This window comes from Gobio gobio, assembly GCF_949357685.1.
Source record: "Gobio gobio genome assembly, chromosome: 4".
NCBI classification, from domain to species: domain Eukaryota; kingdom Metazoa; phylum Chordata; class Actinopteri; order Cypriniformes; family Gobionidae; genus Gobio; species Gobio gobio.
In genome coordinates this window covers 7,713,825-7,737,323 of record NC_137100.1, presented here as the reverse complement: position 1 = coordinate 7,737,323, position 23,499 = coordinate 7,713,825, and the positions used below count along the sequence as shown (strand labels likewise).

The 23,499-nt window shown below is 38.6% G+C and overlaps 2 protein-coding genes across 2 annotated transcripts; both read right to left on the bottom strand.

The window, feature by feature from the left end:
- Window positions 1-712: 712 nt before the first annotated feature.
- On the bottom strand, window positions 713-5,774 carry LOC307124802 (uncharacterized protein; the record flags this gene model as incomplete). The annotated part of the gene is made up of 4 exons (XM_079814250.1): window positions 5,609-5,774; window positions 4,950-5,178; window positions 855-1,906; window positions 713-756 (listed from the first exon to the last, which is right to left on the bottom strand). Exons 2-4 carry the CDS (start codon window positions 5,069-5,071, stop codon window positions 713-715), a joined length of 1,218 nt encoding a protein of 405 aa, XP_079670376.1. The 5' UTR covers window positions 5,072-5,178; window positions 5,609-5,774.
- Window positions 5,775-13,499: 7,725 nt separating this feature from the next.
- On the bottom strand, window positions 13,500-21,343 carry cdca5 (cell division cycle associated 5). Its single transcript, XM_079814712.1, has 5 exons — window positions 21,029-21,343; window positions 20,793-20,872; window positions 16,599-16,661; window positions 16,003-16,509; window positions 13,500-14,549 (listed from the first exon to the last, which is right to left on the bottom strand). Exons 1-5 carry the CDS (start codon window positions 21,081-21,083, stop codon window positions 14,469-14,471), a joined length of 786 nt encoding a protein of 261 aa, XP_079670838.1. The 5' UTR covers window positions 21,084-21,343; the 3' UTR covers window positions 13,500-14,468.
- Between the last annotated feature and the right edge of the window lie 2,156 nt (window positions 21,344-23,499).

Below are 23,499 nucleotides of genomic sequence, written 5' to 3'. Positions count from 1 at the left end.
TTGGTGGGAATGATGGTGATGAGATTCTGGATGGGAATGATGGTGATGAGGTTCTGGATGGGAATGATGGTGATGAGATTCTGGGTGGGAATGGTGGTGATGAGGTTCTGGATGGGAATGATGGTGATGAGATTCTGGGTGTGAATGATGGTGATGAGGTTCTGGATGGGAATGATGGTGATGAGATTCTGGGTGGGAATGGTGGTGATGAGGTTCTGGATGGGAATGATGGTGATGAGATTCTGGGTGTGAATGATGGGGATGAGATTCTGGATGGGAATGATGGTGATGAGGTTCTGGATGGGAATGATGGTGATGAGGTTCTGGATGGGAATGATGGTGATGAGGTTCTGGATGGGAATGATGGGGACGGTTTTCAGATTCTGGAGAACAAGGACATGAAGGTGGGGTGTGATGAGGTTCTGGATGGGAATGATGGTGATGAGGTTCTGGATGGGAATGATGGTGATGAGGTTCTGGATGGGAATGATGGTGACGGTTTTCAGATTCTGGAGAACAAGGACATGAAGGTGGGGTATGATAATCTTCACTATGATGGTGGTGTGATGGAGACGATTTGTGGTGTGAATTCCGATGATTCGAGGAATTGAAATGTTGCTCTTTGGGGGCAATTTGGTGCTGCTTCGGACCTTTGTGGCCACGTTCAGTCCCAGATGAAAGACCTTTTGAGGAAGAGCTAGTATTGCTTGTATCACTTCTTGCACTGCCGCGACGATGCCTGGGAACAGCCTGATGCTGTTGTTGATTGATGAGGTCCCTTTCAGAATAAGGATGCTTGTTGGAGCGGGAGGTCTTGCTTGAAGGCGAGTGCCGTTTGGATTGGGAGTGCTTACTGGAGTGAGAATGTTTACTGGAGCGAGAGTGTTTGCTGACATGGGAGTGAGTAGTTGATGTTATGGAGCTGGCACTGCTTCCCGGCCGGCTTCTGGAAATTTTTGACTTCTTTTCTCTTTTATGCTCAGGCATTGGGGACAATGCCTTTGGGGATGTTAAAATCTGCCCAGGGCTCGAGGGCCTATGAACATCTGTTACCCCAAGGGATGTAAGTCTTGACGGGCTAAGCACCTGCCTTGTGATTTCATTCAAAAAGGCAGAAAACTTTACCTTCTCCTTCACAAAGTTCTTACGGGCCTCTTGTTTCCTTTTCTCCAGCTCTTTCTCATCCAAGTCTCCAGCACCAGCATGATCCGCTCGCCTGGACAAAACCTCCATAGATTTGGTCTTTCTTATGTTTGCAGCCGCTTTAGCATTATTCTGTTCTTGCCCCTTACTTCCCTTCTCATTCTGTTCTTGAGAATATGTTGCCTTCTTGGCAGTCCCTGCACTTTTTTCTTTGACTGTCAAGTTCTTTTCCATGCTTGTAGACTTCTTCTTTTGGCCATCAGCTTCCAATAAAGGCATCGTATCTACATCATCCTCATCATCCTCAAAGGCTCTCCGTCCTCTGCTGATGTCCATACATGATTGTGAGTGCTGTGGACGTTTAGTTTCTCGCTTGGAATCAGGAGCCAAAGGGGCATTTTCTAGACTGGCTTGAGATGACCAAGAAGAGCATGAACCAGAGGAAGAGGATGAAGAAAAGCTAGAATTGGACAAATTAGATTTGGAGGAAGAGGATGAAGAGGAATTGGAGGAGGAAGAGGAATCAGAAGAAGAGGAATCGGAACTGGATGAGCTTGATGAAGACTTTGACAGGGAACTAGAGGAAGAGCCAGAAGAGTTTGAAGAAGTCACTGAAGCTTTAGAGTGAGTTTTCTTTTTCGGTGTGTGATGTTTATCTTGACGTTGTGGATAATGATGATGATGATGATGATGGTTTTTAGCTTGGGAGTGATGATGGGTATAATGCTCGTGAATGTGATGAACGCTGCTGCCATCTGAGGCACTATAGATGAAAGTGAAGAAAAATAATTAGTGGTTCTTACTAAGGCAGGAATCACTTTTACTACTGCTTATTCAAAACCCATGACTTATTTATGTATAAACTCATCCCACATCATTTAAGCTTTAGACAGGAATGATGCCTAATAAATAACATAAAGACTTAAAGGTGGGTTATTTTGTCTTGGGCTAGTAAGCAACTGCTTAGCAATGCCCATCGACCAATCAGGAGACAGTACTAGCATTTTGGCCCTGTTTACACCTGGTATTAAGATGTGTTTTAGTCGATCAGATCACAAGTAGACGAGGGAGAGTTGTAATCCGTCTCTTTTTTCTCCAATTTTAACCACTTCTGTCCTGATTTTTTCTAGGGGAGGTTCTATGGATCGGTAAATTAATGTGTTTTTTTTTCATATCTTTCCATCTAATGGACAAAATAAGCGTTCGCAACTTATGAATGTGCCTTGAGACGATGGAAAAACATACAGAGAGCATCAGCTTTTGTTTCTGTTCTGACAGCCACAAGACCACGCTGAACAATGTGAGTGTGTGTTACAAATCAGGCATGGTGAGAGAACATTGTGCTTGGTACGATTTTCGTCTTCAAACCACACTTGGGTCTGTAGCCGACAAAGTTTCCGTTTACACGCAAATCCGATCGAATGCGTATACCGACTAACTCTGGAAGAGGTCCAAAGTGGACAAGCTCAAAACGTCTTAGGGCGTGTTCACACTTGTCATGTTTGGTTCAATTAAAACGAACCCTGGTGCGATTGCTTGGTTAGTGCGGTTCATTTGAACAAATGTGAACGCTGCCATACAAACCCTGGTGCGCACCAAACAAGCGGGCCGAGACCGCTAAAAAGATGGGTCTCGGTCCGCTTCCAAACAAACTCTGGTGCGGTTCAATTGATATATGAACGCAACACGGGCCAAAGACAGGACGTGCTGTCACAAGATGCGACGCTACAAGTCAGCTGATTTGACGACGCGGAAAGATCGGTGTATCCAAAGTGAGTAGAGGGCAAACGTGGAGCAACGAGGAGGTAAAGTGCCTCATCAACTGCCGTCTCTTTACAGCAGATCTTTGTTTCTGCACACAACGTAGGAAATCCTGGTGCTGTTTTGAATGTTTTGAACATTTTATGAGCTCTTCGTGAGTTCTCAGCTAGTAAAAATAAAACCATATGTACACGCATAAAATTATGGCGTTTAATCCAGCACACAACATTGTTTTGAATGTTCGGTAAACAAGCTCCGTCGCGAAATATACGTAATAAGCCGACCAATCAGGTTGTGACCGTGTCCCTACACTCAAAAAAAAAAAAGGTTCTATATGGCACCAAAAATGGTTCTTCGTCGTAATCATAGAGGAAAGATCGGTGTATCCAAAGTGAGTAGAGGGCAAACGTGGAGCAACGAGGAGGTAAAGTGCCTCATCAACTGCCGTCTCTTTACAGCAGATCTTTGTTTCTGCACACAACGTAGGAAATCCTGGTGCTGTTTTGAATGTTTTGAACATTTTATGAGCTCTTCGTGAGTTCTCAGCTAGTAAAAATAAAACCATATGTACACGCATAAAATTATGGCGTTTAATCCAGCACACAACATTGTTTTGAATGTTCGGTAAACAAGCTCCGTCGCGAAATATACGTAATAAGCCGACCAATCAGGTTGTGACCGTGTCCCTACACTCTACACCTGCACCATAGAGAGCCTGCTGACTGGCTGCATCACCACCTGGTACGGCAACAGTACCGCCCGCAGCCGCAAAGCCCTGCAAAGGGTAGTGCGCACGGCCAGCTGCATCATCGGAGGTGAGCTTCCCTCCCTCCAGGACATTTATGTCAGGCGGTGTGTGAAGAGAGCTCAGAGGATCATCAGAGACTCTAGCCACCCGAACCATGGGCTGCTCTCACTGATGCCATCAGGCAGACGGTACCGCAGCATCAGATCACGCACCAGCCGACTCCAGAACAGCTTCTTCCCACAAACAATCAGACTCCTTAACTCTTGACCCATCAGGATCATAACACACACTGGACAGAATATCACTCAGCACAACCCACTGTAGATAAACACACATTATATACACATTTATTTATCATACAGCATCTATTGCACTTTGGATTTCAATTTTTCAATCTGTGAATAATATTTTATACTGTACATTGTATATTATTATTACTATTATAGCGTAATGTATATTGTTTAGTGTATGTTTAGTGTATATTGTTTAAAGTATATGTATATTGTAAGTATGTGTATATTGTTTAAAGCTGTGAGAACTACACTCACATTGTGTAAATTATTTATTGTTTATTGTAGAGTTTACTGTGCTGTGAGTAATTGTGGGCGCATCAGTGTAATCTGATGCTGCTTAAATGTTGTACATGTCATGTCATGACTACCATGTTGCTCGGAACTGCACCTAAGAATTTCACCTACTGTTGCACTTGTGCATATGTAGAGTGACAAATAAAGTGATTTGATTTGATTTGATTTGATTTGATTTGAACCACTTTTGGTGCTATATAGCACCATATCTTAACATGTTCTGTATATGGTAGCGGTGCTAAATAGCACCTTAGTTAGCGGTGCTATATAGCACCTTAGTCAAAGAACCGGTGAAGAACCTCTGAAGAACCGCTGAAGAACCACTGAAGCACCAAAATTGGTGCTTTATAGCACTTAAAAAGGTTCCCCTATGATTACGAGCTAAGAACCATTTTTGGTGGCATTTTTTTTAGAGTGTATGCCTTTGGTTCGTTAACTTTAGTTTCGCTGTTAAAAATGCCAGTGTGAACGCTAAGCCGACCAGGACTATATGTTTTGTTTTTGTTTTTTGGTCCGGACCACATGAACCAAACTACAAGTGTGAACGCACCCTAGACCCCGTTTACACCTGTATTTAGCGTCGCCCACTTGTGATCTGATCTTAATACCAGGTTTTTGTATTGTATCTAATGTGTATTGTTTCAACCCCCATTATGCACATTTATATATTTTTTTTATATTTTGAAATTACATAAATACATATTTATCACCTTTTATCTTCATGTTCCTCTGGAAGGTGTGCACCATGATGGTGATGGTGACGATGAGATGAGTGCCGACGCTCATGGTGAGGATGCTGATGGTGTTGACTATGGTGATGTATCTGAGCCATTTATGTTCTTGCTTCTTCTCGGAAAGATAACAGAATTGAATAGAATAGTTCTTGAGTTGCAAAACTCAACAAAGCGTCCTCTGCCTCTCAGCGTAGTGGGAAGTTCTCTGGGAAGATATAATAGATATGTTAGAGGTATGATAGTGGTAGAGCAATTTCAAATGTTAGCATATATATTGTCAGTTACAAAAAAGACAAATGTTGTGCACTGACGTTTTAAGCATTGACATTTAGATAATCTAAACAAAAATATAAAATATACTTGATCTAAGACAAATAAACTTTTTTTATATAATTTTATATAAAATGTTATATATTTAAAAGTCAAATAAAACTACACACACACACACACACACATATACAGTATATATATATATATATATATATATATATATATATATATATATATATATATATATATATATATATAGAGAGAGAGAGAGAGAGAGAGAGAGAGAGAGAGAGAGAGAGAGAGAGAGAGAGAGAGAGAGAGAGAGAGAGTTTACTTTTTTTAAAACAATTTAGCTTATATCTTACCGTAAAATGGTTACAGAGAAAAGAAGCCAGACTTCCTCAAGAAATACTGCAATACTTAAATCCAAAGAAGAAAAAAATGAAATTATCTATTATAAGCCATACCAAACAAATGCTGCATGCTTGAAGGGTTTGAGAGAGATGATGAGTGCTCTGCTATGTTCACAACTTTTTTATCCATGTCCGTCCGGCCCCTTTATTTGACATGGGTGATTTTCCAGCAGCACATCAGCACAGTGTGAACAGCAGATGTCAATAATTCCTATCTCATTGTCTGAAGTGCCCGGAGCAAATTTGTGCAACAACAGCATCAACATCAATTTAAAAGCTAAAATAACTCTTGAAGGGGAGATTATTTTCCATTATAGGCACTAGTGGGTACTTTTTTAATTATTATTATCGGGCATCAGATTAAATAAGACACATGCATGATGTTAATCAATTTTATTTTTTAGGTCCTTATTTATAAATATATCATTTATAAATATGTTTTTAAAAAAAGAGGTCATCGTTTGATTTGACCTTGTATATGGTTGTTAGGTCATTTAAATAAAACTTTGATACATTAGTAATCTGACGTAGTACATGTTGCACTATGGTTCATGGTTTCCTTTGCTTCAGGCCTGGGCTTGTATCTGTCATCACTACTGATGCATATGTTAATGCAACAGAGCTAATGAATCATGCTGAGGATGGAATCATTGAGAATCAATTTAAATTTACAACATTAATCATAACCCACGTTCACAGACACATGTTTGCCCTCACCATCCATGCCAAGATAATTGAACAGTGTGAAACATCACATCCACATTCACTGATGACATAAATGTCAAAAACAACGATGAAGCTCAATATGGTTTTGAAAAACAGTTGAATATATAACTTCACAAGAGTTCAGTGTGTACAACACATACATCACAGATGGTACTGAGAATAGTTTCAACACTTTTTCATATAACTGACCGCCATTGTCATATAAACAAAAAAAATTGACCTTTAAAGTATATAGACTAGATGTTGCCCACATTAAAAAAACTGTGTAAATATCATCTGGACTTTAGGCCTGTTCACACCATGGACGATAACTATAAAGATAACGTTACAGATATAGTTCTAAAAAAATTATTCTCAATATTAAAGAATATCAGAGTCCAAACCACAGCTATAACGATAACGGCACAGAGAAACAATATCGTTGGAATCACTTGATGAACGATAAAAATTGACAGCCAATCAGAATCCATCCTGCTGTAGAGCACGAGCATTTAAAGAGACAGACAAGCACGCGATTAGAATAAACAGAACGATATCCGCTGGTGTGGACGCTAATATTACAGGGGTGCAGGAAGTGGGGGTGAATTGCAAATGCAATGCAATTTTTTGTTCATTTACATTTATTCATTTTTAGCATTTAGCAATTTATTTGGCCCATTCAAAAGTATTATTTATATGTCGAATTATGTTTTTAAAACATAGCCTACATGGGGTCATATTGCTTTGTGCGTAGAAAGAATGCATAGAGCGGTATTAGGCTATTTCCTCCAGAGTGAGAGCGCCTTTCTGAAGATTCCGTATCATTTCCCAGAATGCCCTTTGTGACATATGCTGGTTCGAATATAGCCTATCTGAAATAAATAGCTATAGGGCAGCCCCCAACTAAAGTTTTGAAAATTGAAAAGTTCACAATTTTCACAAATAAAGTTCACAAAAAATGAAAATTCTGTCATCATTTACTCACCACTCAAGTTGTTCCAAACCTGTATGAGTTTCTTTGTTCTGCTGAACACAAAAGAAGATATTTAGAAGAATGTTTGTAACCAAGCAGAGAGAGCAACCATTGACTACCATAGTAGGGAAAAAAATACTATGGTAGTCAATGGTTGCTCAATCTGCTTTGTTACAAACATTCATCTAAATATCTTCTTTTGTGTTCAGCAGAACAAAGAAACTCGTACAGGTTTGGAACAACTTGAGGGTGAGTAAATGATGACAGAATTTTCATTTTTGGGTGAACTATCCCTTTAATCTAATTCTTTTTGATTTCAGTTAATACAGGTGGAGCAGGGAAAGGTGGAGGGTTTCTAAAATCGCGCTGCAACTACAGCAAATGCTAACAAAGCATTTGAAGGTTGAGCATGACAGCTCATTGGCTACTGATAAAGCAGGAACCAATCAGATGTGCTCTAAAGAGAATGATGCGATTGCAAGCAGATTGAGTTAAAGGTGCAGTAAGCGATTTTTGAGAAACACTGTCGATATTTGAAATCCTTAAAACAAACACTCCCCTACCCAAAAGGATCACACCCCAATCCTGATAGCGCCCCCTCAAATGTACAAACACGCTATGCCGCACAGGCATACTGTTAAGTGTTGGATCGGTGAAATAAATCGGTTAAGAGCTTTCATTTGATATATGACTTGTCTATTTTTGGTGAGATTATGTGATATAAATATGAAATTTAATATTAGTCATATTATTTTCTCAAGGGGGGGGGGGTCATTGCGGGGGGGGGGGGGGGTCAAATTCAGACCTTATTATCTTTTTCTAACATAAAATTGTATTCTAAATAAATAAAATTGTAACATAAATGCAAAATTGATTGGGTTATAAAGAAAGCTGAGGTTCTAATCTTTCAAATAATACCATTTATAGTTTATATTTACGTCTAGTTTTGTGCTGTGCAACTTTTAGATTTTTTCAAATGATTATGATGATGCAATATTGCACCCACGGGTAGGTCGGTGAAAGGGTGCAGGGCTGAAGTGGGAATACAAAAATATGTACATGGGTTGTAGCTCGTGGCGAGAAATTGCTCAAAAAAATGTGTCAAACGCCTGTGTAAGTGTACGAGTCAAAAGAAGTATACTTTGCAAGGCTGTGCATTCAACAAACAAATTATACTTTTATTCAAAGGGGTCATAAATACAGGTCGCATATAAAACACTATATAAATAAAGATGAGTTGTCTTGACTTTTCAAAACAAAGCAAAAGTGGCTGTGATGACTTCTTTCCAGTCTTCGGTCTCTCATGTTCTTGCTCAGACGTGGACCGGCTTTGGTTCCTGTCATGTCTTTCCTGAGCAGTGGCTAAATGTAGATATGTTCATATCAGTCCTCTACCTTCCTTAAGTTGAATATTTCTACAGCCCATAATACCTGAAATGTGTATTTAGAGGACTACTGTGCAAATGCTTTGACCTGACTGGAACTGGATCAGAGCAGCTCTGGCACTTTCTAAAGTTTCATTATCCCTGCATCGTCGAAAAACTTTCTGAAAGTAATTTATGATTCAATTATTTGTTGCAAAACAATAGAGACCACGCTCTGCTGCGCATCGTCTAACAATGCCGTTTATTTTAAGACTGTATTCCTAAAATATAGTGCAACCTCTTTTTGCTTAAATGTGGCACGGACGGGTGTTTTAATGCAAATATACACTGTAAAAACTATTTTTCAAAAGTTGTAAATAAAACATTACTGCCACATTATACACTGATCAGGCATAACATTATGACCACCTTCCTAATATTGTGTTGGTCCCCCTTTTGCTGCCAAAACAGCCCTGACCTGTCGAGGCATGGACTCCACTAGACCCCTGAAGGTGGGCTGTGGTATCTGGCACCAAGATGTTAGCAGCAGATCCTTTAAGTCCTGTAAGTTGCAAGGTGGGGTCTCCATGGATCGGACTTGTTTGTTCAGCCCATCCCACAGATGCTCGATTGGATTGAGATCTGGGGAATTTGGAGGCCAAATCAACACCTCAAACTCCTTGTTGTGCTCCTCAAACAATTCCTGAACCATTTTTGCTTTGTGGCTGGGCGCATTATCTGCTGAAAGAGCCCACAGACACCAGGACCAGCGTTTCCATGAAAGGGTGTACATGGTCTGCAACAATGGACCCAAGGTTTCCCAGCAGAACATTGGCCAAAGCATCACTGCCTCCGCCGGCTTGCCTTCTTCCCATAGTGCACCTGGTGCCATGTGTTCCCCAGGTAAGTGACGCACACGCACCCGGCCATCCACGTGATGTAAAAGATGCTCACGTGCCCACTGTTGGTGCTTTTGGCGGTGGACAGGGTCAGCATGGGCACCCTGACTGGTCTGCATACATTACTGGAATACATTGTTACTTTTACTTTCATGTATTTCTTGCTGCATGTTTCTTTGTAATTATTTGTGAAATCTACTGGCTATTTCTGAGTGAAAATTGTTTCAATTCTAACTTTATTCATTGTTGTTGTAGATGAAAGACAATATTCAACTGTGAGGACTATATTCATAAGAGCCCAAAACACGTTTTTTGCTTCAATATAAGCCAGCATCATGAGGAAAATCCTATTGTAATGTGTGTGGGCAGCTTTCTAGTGCTTGCGTGTATGTGCGTTTCCTATTCTTTCATTCCATTTCGTGCGAGACAATCAATGTTCAATTGTGTAACACTGGTCAGACACCCAATCATAATCAATGTCAAACCGCAATGAGATTTAACCTTCAGAAAAAACAAATGTACACAGACCCAAACACAGCTGAGCCCTGGATGACAAGCCAGACAAGGCCGATCATTTCCTAACAACTTCCTCTCATTATATAATACCAGATTGCACATAAGGACAATGATTTCATTGTCTTCAGGAACTATTCACAGATCATTGATTATTGTTGCACAGGCAGATTGGATTCATCTGTCCCAACGCAATTCGCAATACATGTCAACTAACTCTCATTAGAATATTAGTAGACTGTCTGCTTAAAGGGATAGTTCACTCATAAATGGAAATTATCCCGTGATATGACATTCTTCTTTCAGATGAATACAATCAGAGTTATATTAAAAAATATCCTGGCTTTTCCAAGCTTTATAATGGCAGTGAATGGCTGTTTCTGTTTTGAAGTCCATAAAAGTGCATCTATCCATCATATAACTGCTCCACACGGCTCCGGTGGGTTAATAAAGGCCTTCTGAAGCAAGAAAAATATCCATATTCAAAACTTTACTAACTGTAATCTCTATCTTCTGCTAACTGTCGCATGCGCTTTCACAAGACAGGTGTTCCCGTGTATGACGTAGGACGCTCTGGCGAGAATATGCTAGTTCTCGTGAGAACCAAGTTTTGTTTTTGTTCTCTGCACTTCTGTGTTCGTCACTGGAAGTTACGCTACGCCTGCGTCCTACATCATATGCTGGAACGGCAGTCTCTTGTGAACGCGTGTACGACAGTTAGCGGAAGTTAAAGATTACAGTTTGTAAAGTTTTAAAAATGGATATTTTTCTTACACAAACGCATCGCTTCACTTCAGAAGGCCTTTATTAAAGTCCCAGTGAACCAGAAGTAGCAACTGAGTTTTCTTCAGTGCTGGGACGTATTTCCAAGTGAAACGGAATATTGAATAGAGGGCGGGGTTTTGCTTCGGCGCTCCTCCTCTCCATCTCTCGCTCATAGCAGACTAACGTTTGGACGGGGGTGGTTAAGGATATTCAAACCCAAGCCGTCAAACCATAGACTGTAAAAAAATATGGACGTAGTGTCCGTGACGTCACCCGTAGGATTCTGATGAGCCGTTCTGAAGCGCAAAGTATGGACGAGATGGCCGTTGCCATCTAGGCTAGGTCACTCCCGGATAACAGAAAATGGGCAAAAAGGCGGGACGTGGGCGGAGCTGAAGTGACGCGATGACTAACAGACAGCAGATAAATGGCTATCCACCTGTCACTCAGAGTGGCCACGCCCTTAATTATGCAGAACTTTAATGCTTTATATAATGTAAACGAATGAGTTACAAAAAAATTCACCTCCCTCACAGTCGTCATGAAGGGCAAAATTAGCCGTATAGACCAAAAGCACAATTTGTACCAGGCTGTAAACATGTTTTCTTCTGCTGTAAAGTTGGGCATTTTAACATGGGGCTCAATGAGATTCTGCTCCCTTCTGGAGCCTGTCCCTAGTGGCCCGTCGTCGATGTATTGCAGTTTAAGGCACTTCCGTATTGGCTTCAAGAGAAACTGCGGGAGGTTGCCCGTTGCGTCAAACTATCATCAGAAAGGGAACACCATTCCAGACCGGAAGTTACTGTTCAGATTTTGATTAAAGATTACCATGGCAAACAAATGTTTTCTGTGTATTAACTTGCACGGATTAATTGTTCACCCTAAGACCTGTAATGTGTGCTAACAAAGTAAATAAGATTTTGATTTCATGAGGACTGTAACCCCCCAGAGCTGTGAGGAGCACTGTTATGTAGTCTAGAAATCTAGACGCACCCTTGCAGCAGCAAATCTAATTTGCCGCGAGTGTAGTCTAGCAACTCTCGGTAGACCTGCGAGCTGGAAAAACCAAACTCTGGTCAGGCCAATCACATCGTGTATAGAGTCGGTGGGCGGGCTTAACATAATGACGGCAGAGTTGCGCCGGTTCTGCGTGCTACAGGTAAACAAAGCTGGCAAACAGCGGCCTTTCCAATCGGCTTTGGCTGCGACTCTGGAAGACTTGGAGTTAAGCTTTTCTTTGAGGAAAGATTAAAGAACGGCACTGAAGTCATTCTTAAGAAAAGAAGATGTGTTCGGAGTTTTGCCGACTGGATACGGTAAAAGTTTAATCTATCATCTAGCGTTAGCTCCGCTTCACCTTCTTCTTTGCTCTGGTTGGTTGTGGCGATCATGGCGCTATCCAATTTCGTGCAGAGGGAATTTGAAAGACAACTGTTTATTCCGCCCCTCGGATTGAGCCCTGTCAATGGTGAGTTTCCAGACCCAACATCTTGATGTGGGTCTGGCTTGTCAGGCTAACTTTTATGGGCTTCAAAACAGAAACAGCCATTATAAAGCTTTGAAGAGCCAGGAAATTTTTTAAAGGTCCCGTTTTTCCTGTTTTTTTTAAGCTTTGATTGTGTTTACAGTGTGCAATATAACATGTGTTCATGTTTCGCGTGTAAAAAACACAGTATTTTTCACACAATTTACTTATCTGTATACCGCTGTTTTCACTGTCCTAAAAACGCCTTGATGATTTCCTTTTTCTATGAAGTCCCTCCTTCAGAAATACGTATCGAGTTCTGATTGTGCCAGCGGTTCCCGTGTTGTGATTCGACAGCAGCTTAGCACACGTTACCCGGAAAGGTCACGCCTCTTACCATAACGAGGAGATGAACACGCTCAAACTACAGCCCCTGAAGGCCAAACAAAGGTGATTTGACTCCGGAATGAAAATAACATTGTCTGGACGACATGGCGACAAATGCAACCGAACGCAACACTTCCTCTTCTCCACGAGGGAGAGCAACAAGACCACGCCCCCTTTTTTGCGTATTCTTGTGGGCGGAGGTTAGTCAACAAACTGCTCTACTGACGTCATTAAAGCAGGATGTACAGGGATGTAGTCCAAACCGGCCGTTCGCTGTAGGCTTTGAAAGGGAACTTTTGTTAAATAAAATATCTCGCTTGGCATTGAACTTTGAGCTTTGTAATTTTACAGGTATTATATATACTCTAACAGCAACATTACACACTAACTAAAGTTTGAAAAATGGGATCCCGAAGAACAGGACCTTTAATATAACTCTGATTGTGTTCGTCCGAAAAAAAGAATGTCATATGCACCTAGGATGACTTCATGGGCTAATTTGTATTTTTGGGTGAACTGTCCCTTTAATGACTAACACTTTATTTTGATGCTCCACCAACAGACATTCTACTAAATAACTTTGCAAGTATGTCAACTTATTCTAACCATAACTGTCTACTAATACTCTAATGAGAGTTAGTTGACATGTAGTTGAAAAGTTACTTATAGTTAGTAGAATGTGTAAAGTGGACTAACTGTGCGATAGTCTCACAACTACTAAAGTCACAATTATTTCACTCTCATTACATAAAAGAGCAGACAACAAAAGATCATGTTAAATAAGACAATTTTTATTTAAAAAATATATGGATAGCTCAATCAGTATAACAGCTGATTTCAGCATGTCAACAGATCTCTCTTCACACAGGCTCCTCAACTGTGCTTTAGAGCCATTAGGGTCCATTAATGGTGGAATATTGATGGATGGATTGTGTTGACATGCTGATCAATGTACAGACCCTCTGATATACGGCAAAACAAATGCTCTGAAAACGTATATATGAACAGTAGATGAACATATGAAGGCATTGATGATCAAGTGCTCACTCTAGTGGTGAGGCACAGGAACAGAACACTCAGCATTCGGGTTTCCACTGGTATTAGGTTCCTGTAAATGTCTATGCATATCTAAAATATTCATAGCTCAACTATTCTATCATTTAAGTTTAATAAAGTTTCAAAGTAAATGAGGCTTTATGGAGTTTAGCCAGACATAATTTATGAATAATGTATGACAATGTCCCAGTGATCATTCCTTCTGCTGCCAGAGGATCAGAGGGAAAACTCTTTCTAAAAAGAAAGCACACTTTCGAATTTAACAAGCTCTTACTGCTCCAAAATACTATTTATTAAAACATTTGGCCACTACAGTTGTGTAGTCATGAATAATGCACATCTAAGAAACGAGACAAAAAAGAGCTATGGGCTTTAATTATTTTTATACAAACTGATCCATCTAATATTAGAAACATTGACATAAAGAAAGACCACCTTCAACGATGTGTTTTTTCAACAGTGAAATCTCAGAATGATGACGGTATCATTGTGAAATAATCAAATGATAGAAGAACAACAAAACTACATTTGTTTGATCTCTTAAAACACGCTTTAGATCAATCAAGATTTTGCAAGCTGGAAGAGACAGAGGGCAGTAAGCATAATGAAAAATAATTAACCTATGAGTTGTTAAGTATGACGTGTCCTGAAAATGTCCTGAGCGTGTGAGGCTCTTTTTGGAATTTCATTCAACAAACAGATCAAAACTTTCAGCTTCCTCAAACTCTGCATTCATCTTTGCGGCAAGAACATCCAACTCTGACGTCTGAAAGAGCGGGAAGAAAATTAAAACAGATCAAAGGTAATAAACAAGAAGTGTTTAATAAGGGAAAAGTCATTTATGAAATTCCAATTGGTGAAACAGAAATTAAATGAGACGTGTTATATCTTATGGAAGCTTGTTTCCACCGTGGAATAAAAATATATTTTTATCTCACAATTGTGAGTTCATATTTCATAATTCTGACTTTTTGTCTCAGAATTGTGACTACATCTTGCAATTTTGACTTTGTCTTTATATCCCGCGCAATCCTGACTTCATATCCCGTGCAATTCTAACTTCACATCCCACGGAATCCAAACTTCATATCCCACACAATCCTATCTTCACATCCCGCGCAATCCTGACTTCATATCCCGCGCGCAATCCTGACGTCACATCCCGTGCAATTCTAACTTCACATCCAATGGAATCCTGACTTCATATTCCGCGCAATCCTGACTTCATATCCCACTCAATCCTGACTTCATATCCCGTGCGCAATCCTGACTTCATATCCCACTCAATCCTGACTCCCACGCGCAATCCTGACTTCATATCCCGCGCGCAATCCTGACTTCATATCCCACTCAATCCTGACTTCATATCCCGTGCGCAATCCTGACTTCATATCCCACTCAATCCTGACTCCCACGCGCAATCCTGACTTCATATCCCGCGCGCAATCCTGACTTCATATCCCGCGCGCAATCCTGACTTCATATCCCACTCAATCTTGACTTCATATCCCGCGCGCAATCCTGACTTCATATCCCACTCAATCCTGACTTCATATCCCGCGCGCAATCCTGACTTCATATCCCACTCAATCCTGACTTCATATCCCGCGCGCAATCCTGACTTCATATCCCGTGCGCAATCCTGACTTCATATCCCACTCAATCCTGACTTCACATCCCGCGCGCAATCCTGACTTCATATCCCGCGCGCAATCCTGACGTCACATCCCATGCAATTCTAACTTCACATCCAATGGAATCCTGGCTTCATATTCCACGCATTCCTGACTTCATATCCCGCGCGCAATCCTGACTTCATATCCCGCGCGCAATCCTGACTTCATATCCCGCGCGCAATCCTGACTTCATATCCCGCGCGCAATCCTGACTTCATATCCCACTCAATCCTGACTTCATATCCCACTCAATCCTGACTTCATATCCCACTCAATCCTGACTTCATATCCCACTCAATCCTGACTTCATATCCCGCGCAATTCCGAGTTTATATCTTGCAATTCTCAGTTTTAAAAGAATATAATGTCACAACAACCTAGGGTTGCAAAAGGGCTGAACATTTTCAGTAAATTTCCGAAAATTTTCGGAAAATTCTGAAGTTTCTGTAAACTTTGCAACCCTACAACCTTCTTTATATTTTTATACCGTGATAGAAATTTGCTTCCATAATATCGCCATGTCCTTCCCCGACTCACTCTCACCTTTATCTGTTGTACGCGCTTCCTCCTGGTCGTCTTCTTCCCCAGACAAACACCAGGGATGTTTGGATCAACTTCTGGAGGGTTGGACGCACTGTCATCAGCAGCAGAGATGTTGAAAGAACCCAAAGAGAAGGACGCAGAGCCCAGAGGAGCTATTCTAGATCTCTCAGTTTTACGCATCACCTCTGGTGTCTGCAGCCTATCAAAACCAAACAGGGTCTCTCGGTTGTTGGGAGAAGAGGAAGGTGCGGGCAGGGATTTGGGCCTTTCAAAGGACTTGTCCCCCACACTCAGGCGACTGTAGGAGCGCCGCACTTTTTGGGACCAAACGGGGTCCTGCTCTGATTCTTTGGGCTGAGAAGGTGGAGATGAAGGAGGCAGGATGGGCGAGAGGACAGTGGTCTTGGGCACGGTTGCTACAGCTGGGGATGATGTCAAGACTTTGGACAGCTTTGTTGGCACTTCAGATGAATGTTCCACATTCTCCTTGTTACTCTCAGACAGGGCCTTGAAGAACATTTCCAGATGATAACATTATATATTGGTGGTACAGTCCAAAACAATCATAAGCATGAAATTGGGTTTGTCAGAATTACCTGAGTTTTCCTGGGTGCGATCTTCCTAACAGTGATTGACCGCTTCACAGCCACAGGTGGAGCCTTAAAAGTGAAAGACATCTATTATAAAGAGCTGAACCACCAAGTTTACTGTTGCATAATTCAGTAACACTTTATAATAAGTACACAGTGATAAAGTACTTATAAATTAAACTCTTCATTTATAATTGTCATCTCTACGTTATTAATTCTTTAATAGGCTATGTAGAAATAATTCTTCATTCATTAATTGGGTAACACTTTAGAATAATGGTCATTAGTTAACATTAGTTAACTACATCAGTTAACATGAACTAATAATGAACTGCACTTATAAAGCGTTTATTAATCATTGTTAACGTTAATTTCAACATTTACTATTGCATTATTAAAATCTCGTTAACATTAGTTAATGCACTGTGAACTAACATGAACAAACCATGAACAGCTGGATTTATATTAACTAACGTTAACAAAGATGAACTAATACAGTAACAAATGTACTGCTCATGGTTAGTTCATGTTAGTTAATACATTAACTAATGTTAACTAATGACCATTATTCTAAAGTGTTACCAACTGTCCCTTAAATGTAAGTTGTCTAAGTAGATAAAGCTTGTAAACAAACTTTGATGTTGGCTTGAGAGCCTAGAGTTTAAAATAGTTTATAGGTGGACGGATGGATGGATAGATAAATAACTAGAGTTCGATTTATCTTTTCTATCCTACTCCTAAACTTATGTATTTTTGAATATGTGTTTTACATATTTTAATATGTTCTACCACACATTTACTTACATTTAAACAAATACTGATGTAGTGACAGCATCTAAAACGTCAATTATTTAGGTAAGAACTTTACAGACGTACAAAATGTTTATGAATCTTTATTTAAAGATGCACGATAGAGACAGAGCGCATTTAGGCCACGCCCACACCGGGGGGAAAACAATCCAACGCTCTCCATTGACTTTGCATTGTGTGAGGCTGCCTCCTTGTCATTTTGGACTTATAAAAAAAACGGAACAATGTCTAAAAGCAGATATGTGACAAAGTGTACAGCAAACAAGCTAAAAAACACAGAAATACGTTTTTATAAGCTTTCGACCCAAAAAAACGAGTGTTTAAGGAGACAAAAGTGGTTACAGGCAATGAGACATGAAGCATCAGCAGGAAGAATGGGTCAATTTGGGGATCCTGACACTCAGTATGCCTCAGTATACAATAAACATTTTGTCACAGTTAAGTCAAATATCCAAATGTCAGTTTTATATATTATATTTCCTGTCGCTGATTACGTTTCCCTCCAGTGTGTGTAGTTCTCAGTGTAAAATGTCGCACTCTGCCTCGATTGCCTATATCCACTTTTGTGTCCTTAAACGCTCGTTTTTTTGGGTCAACAGCTTATAAAAACTTCTGGGTTTTTTAGCTTGTTTGCTGTACACACTGTCACATATCAGCTCTTATACATTGTTCTGCTTTTTTGTTATAAGTTAAGTCAGAAATGACAAGGATGCCGCTTCACGCAATACAAAGTCAATGGAGACAGTTTGATTGCAACTCGAGCAAACTTGTTTTTCTCTCCAAATATCGTGTTAAATAAATGGCATTTTTTTAATGTAGTGAACAGTTACGCTAACAATCAGATGACTGGATGCATGCAAGTTGTATGCAATCTCGCTAATAAACAATAATTATGTGTCATCATAAAAACTTAATTACAATGCCTATTAATCTGTCGGGTTACAGATAGCAGTCAATAAGGCAATAGCAACATTAGTGAATTGTCAGAGACGCAACAACTTTGAGGAGTGTCCTGAGCTTCAGACACAGACGACACACCCACTGGACAAACACAGCAAAAGAAGAATAAAATATGAAAATACAGGCAGAGGACAATGTCTCTGTACACACAATCACCATCTAGTAGATCATGAGGAATGATTGAGAGACATTATTTTTGTATTGAGTCTTTTACTTAATTATTTTGGGAAAATCCAGCATAGTGCACCTTTAATCTATGAAAATGATGATTGAATTGGTGATAAATGACGTCATGTTTTCACTCACATTTAACACAGTTGACTCATGACATTTCTGTTCTGTGTGACTTCTGGTGAGAGCTTTGGTTTAGAGACAGGAGAGGAATTCGTGGCTAAGAAATAGCCATATAATGGTATATTGTCATTAAAATTACCGTCAATGTACATTTTATGCTTGTTTTTTATATTTGTAAAAATATGTTTAGTTATATGGTTATGGCGTATTAAGGCGTTTAAATGATCTATAAAATGGTATAAACATTTAACCATTTATTTACTATACATTTAATACAACTATATTTGTGTTACGGTATAAAAAATATATATATATATTTAATAATGTAATATTAAATGCTGTCAATATGTAATAATGTCAACATTTTACATGCTGATGGTATGTCGATATAGCACATTTCAGCATCTATCCAAACATACAAAAATGGATGTTGCATAATATCTATGCATAAACAATGAGACCAGTCTGATTTTGAAAGAGCAGTAAAAGAGTTAGTGGTGTAATGATTCATAAAAGGATTAAAAAGTTATAATTTATAGTAATAATTAATAGTAAAGACATTAAAAGAAATGTTTATGTATAAAGTCAATTGTTACACATTTATCCTTAATGAACTATAAACTAATAGTTAGTGAATGTAATAGTTGTTTATAAATTAAGTTATTTATAAATGCTTGGTTACTGTATACTTATAAAATGTTACATGATTGTTTAGATATGAGAAAAAAACACAAATTTGCTTGAAAACAGCAATCTTTGAACTTAATCAGATGAACACTAGAAATGTAACATTTCTTTTGATCAAAATTATGACACCACACACACACTCTCTCCTCACAGCATAACTCAATTTTACTGTATTATTTCATCCATTTGATGTATTAAGATAACTCGTATGATATATTTTAGCAAATCATGTCTATATATTCTGTCTCACAGCCATATCAAAATAAAGACAAAATCAAGTTGTTCCAAACCTGTATGAATTTCTTTCTTCTGCTGGCGACAAAAGAAGATATTTTGAAGAATATCGGTAACCAAACAGTTGATGGGCTCCATTGACTTTCATAGTATTTTTTTCATACTATACATAATTCAAAGGGTCCATCAACTGCTGGGTTACCCTTCAAAATATCTTCTTTTGTGTCCAGCAGAAGAAATTAATACAGGTTTGGAACAACTTGAGGGTGAGTAGATGAGACAGAATTTTCATTTTTGGGGGAACTATTGGTTTAATCATGACATTTCTGTTCTGTGTAACTTCTGGTTAGAAGTAGGGCTGCACAATATATCGAAATATCGCAAATGAACACATCGAAATGGCACGCAATATCTGAATGATTTTAATAGGCAACAGTGTGAAAAGTGTATGTTTTAGGTCAACGCATATAGCAGAGAATAGACAGGACACACAACTGTTACTTATGTGACTTGCTTGACATTAAAAAGAGTGGTAAATGGTATCATTCTCGTTTTTTTTTTAAATATATATTTTGAATAGATTTTACACACTTAAAGCAATATCGTATCGCATATCAAATATTGTATTATTTAACAAGGTATTGCATTTTTCTTCAATATCGCACAGCCCTAAGTAGAAGCTAATATGAAATATGTCAAATATTTATATTTGACACAATTACACGTTTTCAGTCATATGTGTGACCGTGGAGCACAAAACCAGTCATAAGTCCCACGGGTATATTTGTGTTGCAATACCCAACTATAGATTGTACTGGTCAAAATTAAAAAAATATATTTTATGCCAAAAATCATTAGGATATTAATTGAAGATCATGTTCCATAAAGATATTTTGTAAATTTACTACCATAAATATGTCACAATTGTATTATTAATAGTAATATGCTTTGCTAAGGACTTCATTTGGACACCTTTAAAGGCGATTTTCTCAATATTTAGATTGTTTTGAACCCTCAGATTCCAGATTTTTAAAACAGTGGCATTTCGGCCAAATATTGTCCTATCACAACAAACCATACATCAATCGAATTCTTATTTATTCAGCTTTCATAATGATGTATAAATCTCATTTTCATAAAAATATCCCTTATAACTGGTTTTGTGGTCCAGGGTCACATATAGACGTTGTCTTGGTACTTTTATAGTGAACTCACCACAACTTTAGAGGCCAGATTTTCATCATTTGCAGACAACCTGCTGGACCTCCTTCGTACTGGACTCTTTCCATTTGACTCTGAGTACAAACAACAATATTTGAGTTTTACAAAGACACAACTAACACAAAGTACATCATTTTAGTATCGTCAAGCCCTTCGGTAGCATAATAGACAATAGCAAGCCTGTTAAAGACCAAATATCACGTTCTCACACAGTAAAAGTTAACACTCACTTCTGATTTGATCGCTGCTTTTCCTCGACGTTGATCGCGTAGTTGTGTTGCTCATCTTGCTAAACAATCCAGATCCAGACAGCAGTTAAGCTAACGTTAGCTAACACTATGAACACACGAGACGCTTACAATGCGACAATCACAACAACAGCAATGTAGCATTTATACTAACAGAGCAGTACCTTAGCGTTACTTACACTACTCAATATCGGACTATGTTATGTAGGATAATAACAAACGAGTAATAAAAAAAACTCCGTATTATTGGATGTAAACGAATCCGGTCTTTCAAATTCGCCCGCCTTCCATGTAGTAGGAGGACATGGCGGATGCAAGGGTTGGGGCTAAAACAACGACTTCCGGTGGGTTTAACCGTGTCTTCCTCTGGGGGGCGTTTGGCACCGCATTCAAATAGCAGGATGTTTGACTAAAAAGTATATTTTACATGTAATGAAGTGTTAGTTCCTAGCATAGTAATATCGCCGCTGCAAAATGATTAAATTAAACACGCCGGACAGGCATTGAGAAAAGTAACAGGCAGAACGTGAACTCTATTGAAATAGATCAGGGGTTTCCAGTCCTCCAGAGGTTCTAAGGGGTCCCCAGAAGATTTCAGAGAATAAAAAGACACAGCAAAAATGGTCTACTGTCTACTGAACATTCAAACTGTTTCATTTCTAAACGTTTCTCTCCTTTATTGCAGTATACACAAACTTTCCAGATTTGTATACGTTTACTTTGCTTTGGGGCCTATCTTTAATGAGCTTTTCTCACTATAGTCCCCTTTAACTTGCTCACTGGGGCTGTAAGGCAGTATATGCAGTAAGTATTCTGCTTACATACATTTATTGTGAAAGTTGCTTATACAAATAATTTTTAATCGAAAATGTTCTTCAGATTTATACATCCAACATTAAGTAGCCTATAGTTAATTTAAGTTTGGAAGCAATATGTTGTATTAATAATGTCACATTTACTATTTATCTAATCGTTTACATGTTTTTTCCATACATAAAAATATATAGGCCTAGATGGATTTTAGGAAGGGGGTCCCTCATATAAGATTCATCATATTTGGGGGTCCTTGGCATCAAAACCCCCTGAAATAGAGCACAGAGAACTATAGTAGATGCACTGTTTTCCTTTGAAATGAACATTTATTTATTGGTTATGTTCCTTTGCTATGTTTCCATACATCTAATTCTGAAGAGAAATAGGTGGTAGTCAGGCATCCATATACAAAACAAAGCGACATCTGGTTGTGAGGTGTAGTTAGGACAGGTTAAAGTCACCATGAAATCAAAATGGACAATTCTTGTTTTTTATTTTATGTTTATGAAATATTTAATTGTATAAAATGTATTTTAAGGTGTCTTTGTTACACTGTAATTATACATTTAAAAGCACAATATGTAAGATTTATGGATTAAAATATCCAAAAACCACTAGAACAGTGTTCTATATTTTGTTGACTTGTGTACTTACATTATCCAAAATGTTTCCAAGAATGTTTAAATACAGAGAAATAAGCAATTTTGGTAACACTTTAGAATAATGGTCATTAGTTAACATTAGTTACCTACATTAGTTAACATTAACTAAACGCCACTTATAAAGCGTTTATTAATCCTTGTTAATGTTAATTTCAACATTTACTAATGCATTATTAAAATCTTGTTAACATTAGTTAATGCACTGTGAACTAACATGAACAAACCATGAACAGCTGGATTTATATTAACTAACGTTAAAAAAGATGAACAAATACAGTAACAAATGTATTGCTCATGGTTAGTTCATGTTAGTTAATACATTAACTAATGTTAACTAATGACCATTATTCTAAAGTGTTACCGCAATTTTAACCAGGATCCCAATATGTCGGTGACATCAACGTAATGTCGAATGTGACCGACTTAAAGGGAATATAGAATATATCATTGCTATATAGCTCAACACAGTTAGTCTTATTGTTTACATCTTTGTTTTACCATGCCTAATATTGATCTAGCTACTACAGTGTGCAAGTGTCTCATAGTAGCCGCCGAACAAACGCACAGAGTAGCATTATAACTTTCAACACTCTCAAATGTATCTAATATGATAAAACAGAGCTGCGTTACCCCACACATGCTCATCCGCGGCGTAATAAAAGCTCAGCGGAATCAAGGCGTCATCAAGCTACGCCTTTGTTTTGAATAAGTGACCTCTAGTGGCAAAAAAATTACATATTGTGGCTTTAAATTAAGTACTGTGTAATATTAAGTACATAACTACATACTTACTATAGGATTAGGTTTAGTTGCTTGTAATTGTGCAAAAATAATAGTTATTACTATAGTAACTACATGTAACAATGACACTGTAAAATAAAGTTATACCGAATATTATTGCAGTATTTTTTATAAACTCTCCATAGCATACTCATTTTTTTTTAATTACAATTTTTGGTTTATAATTTATTTTTAATC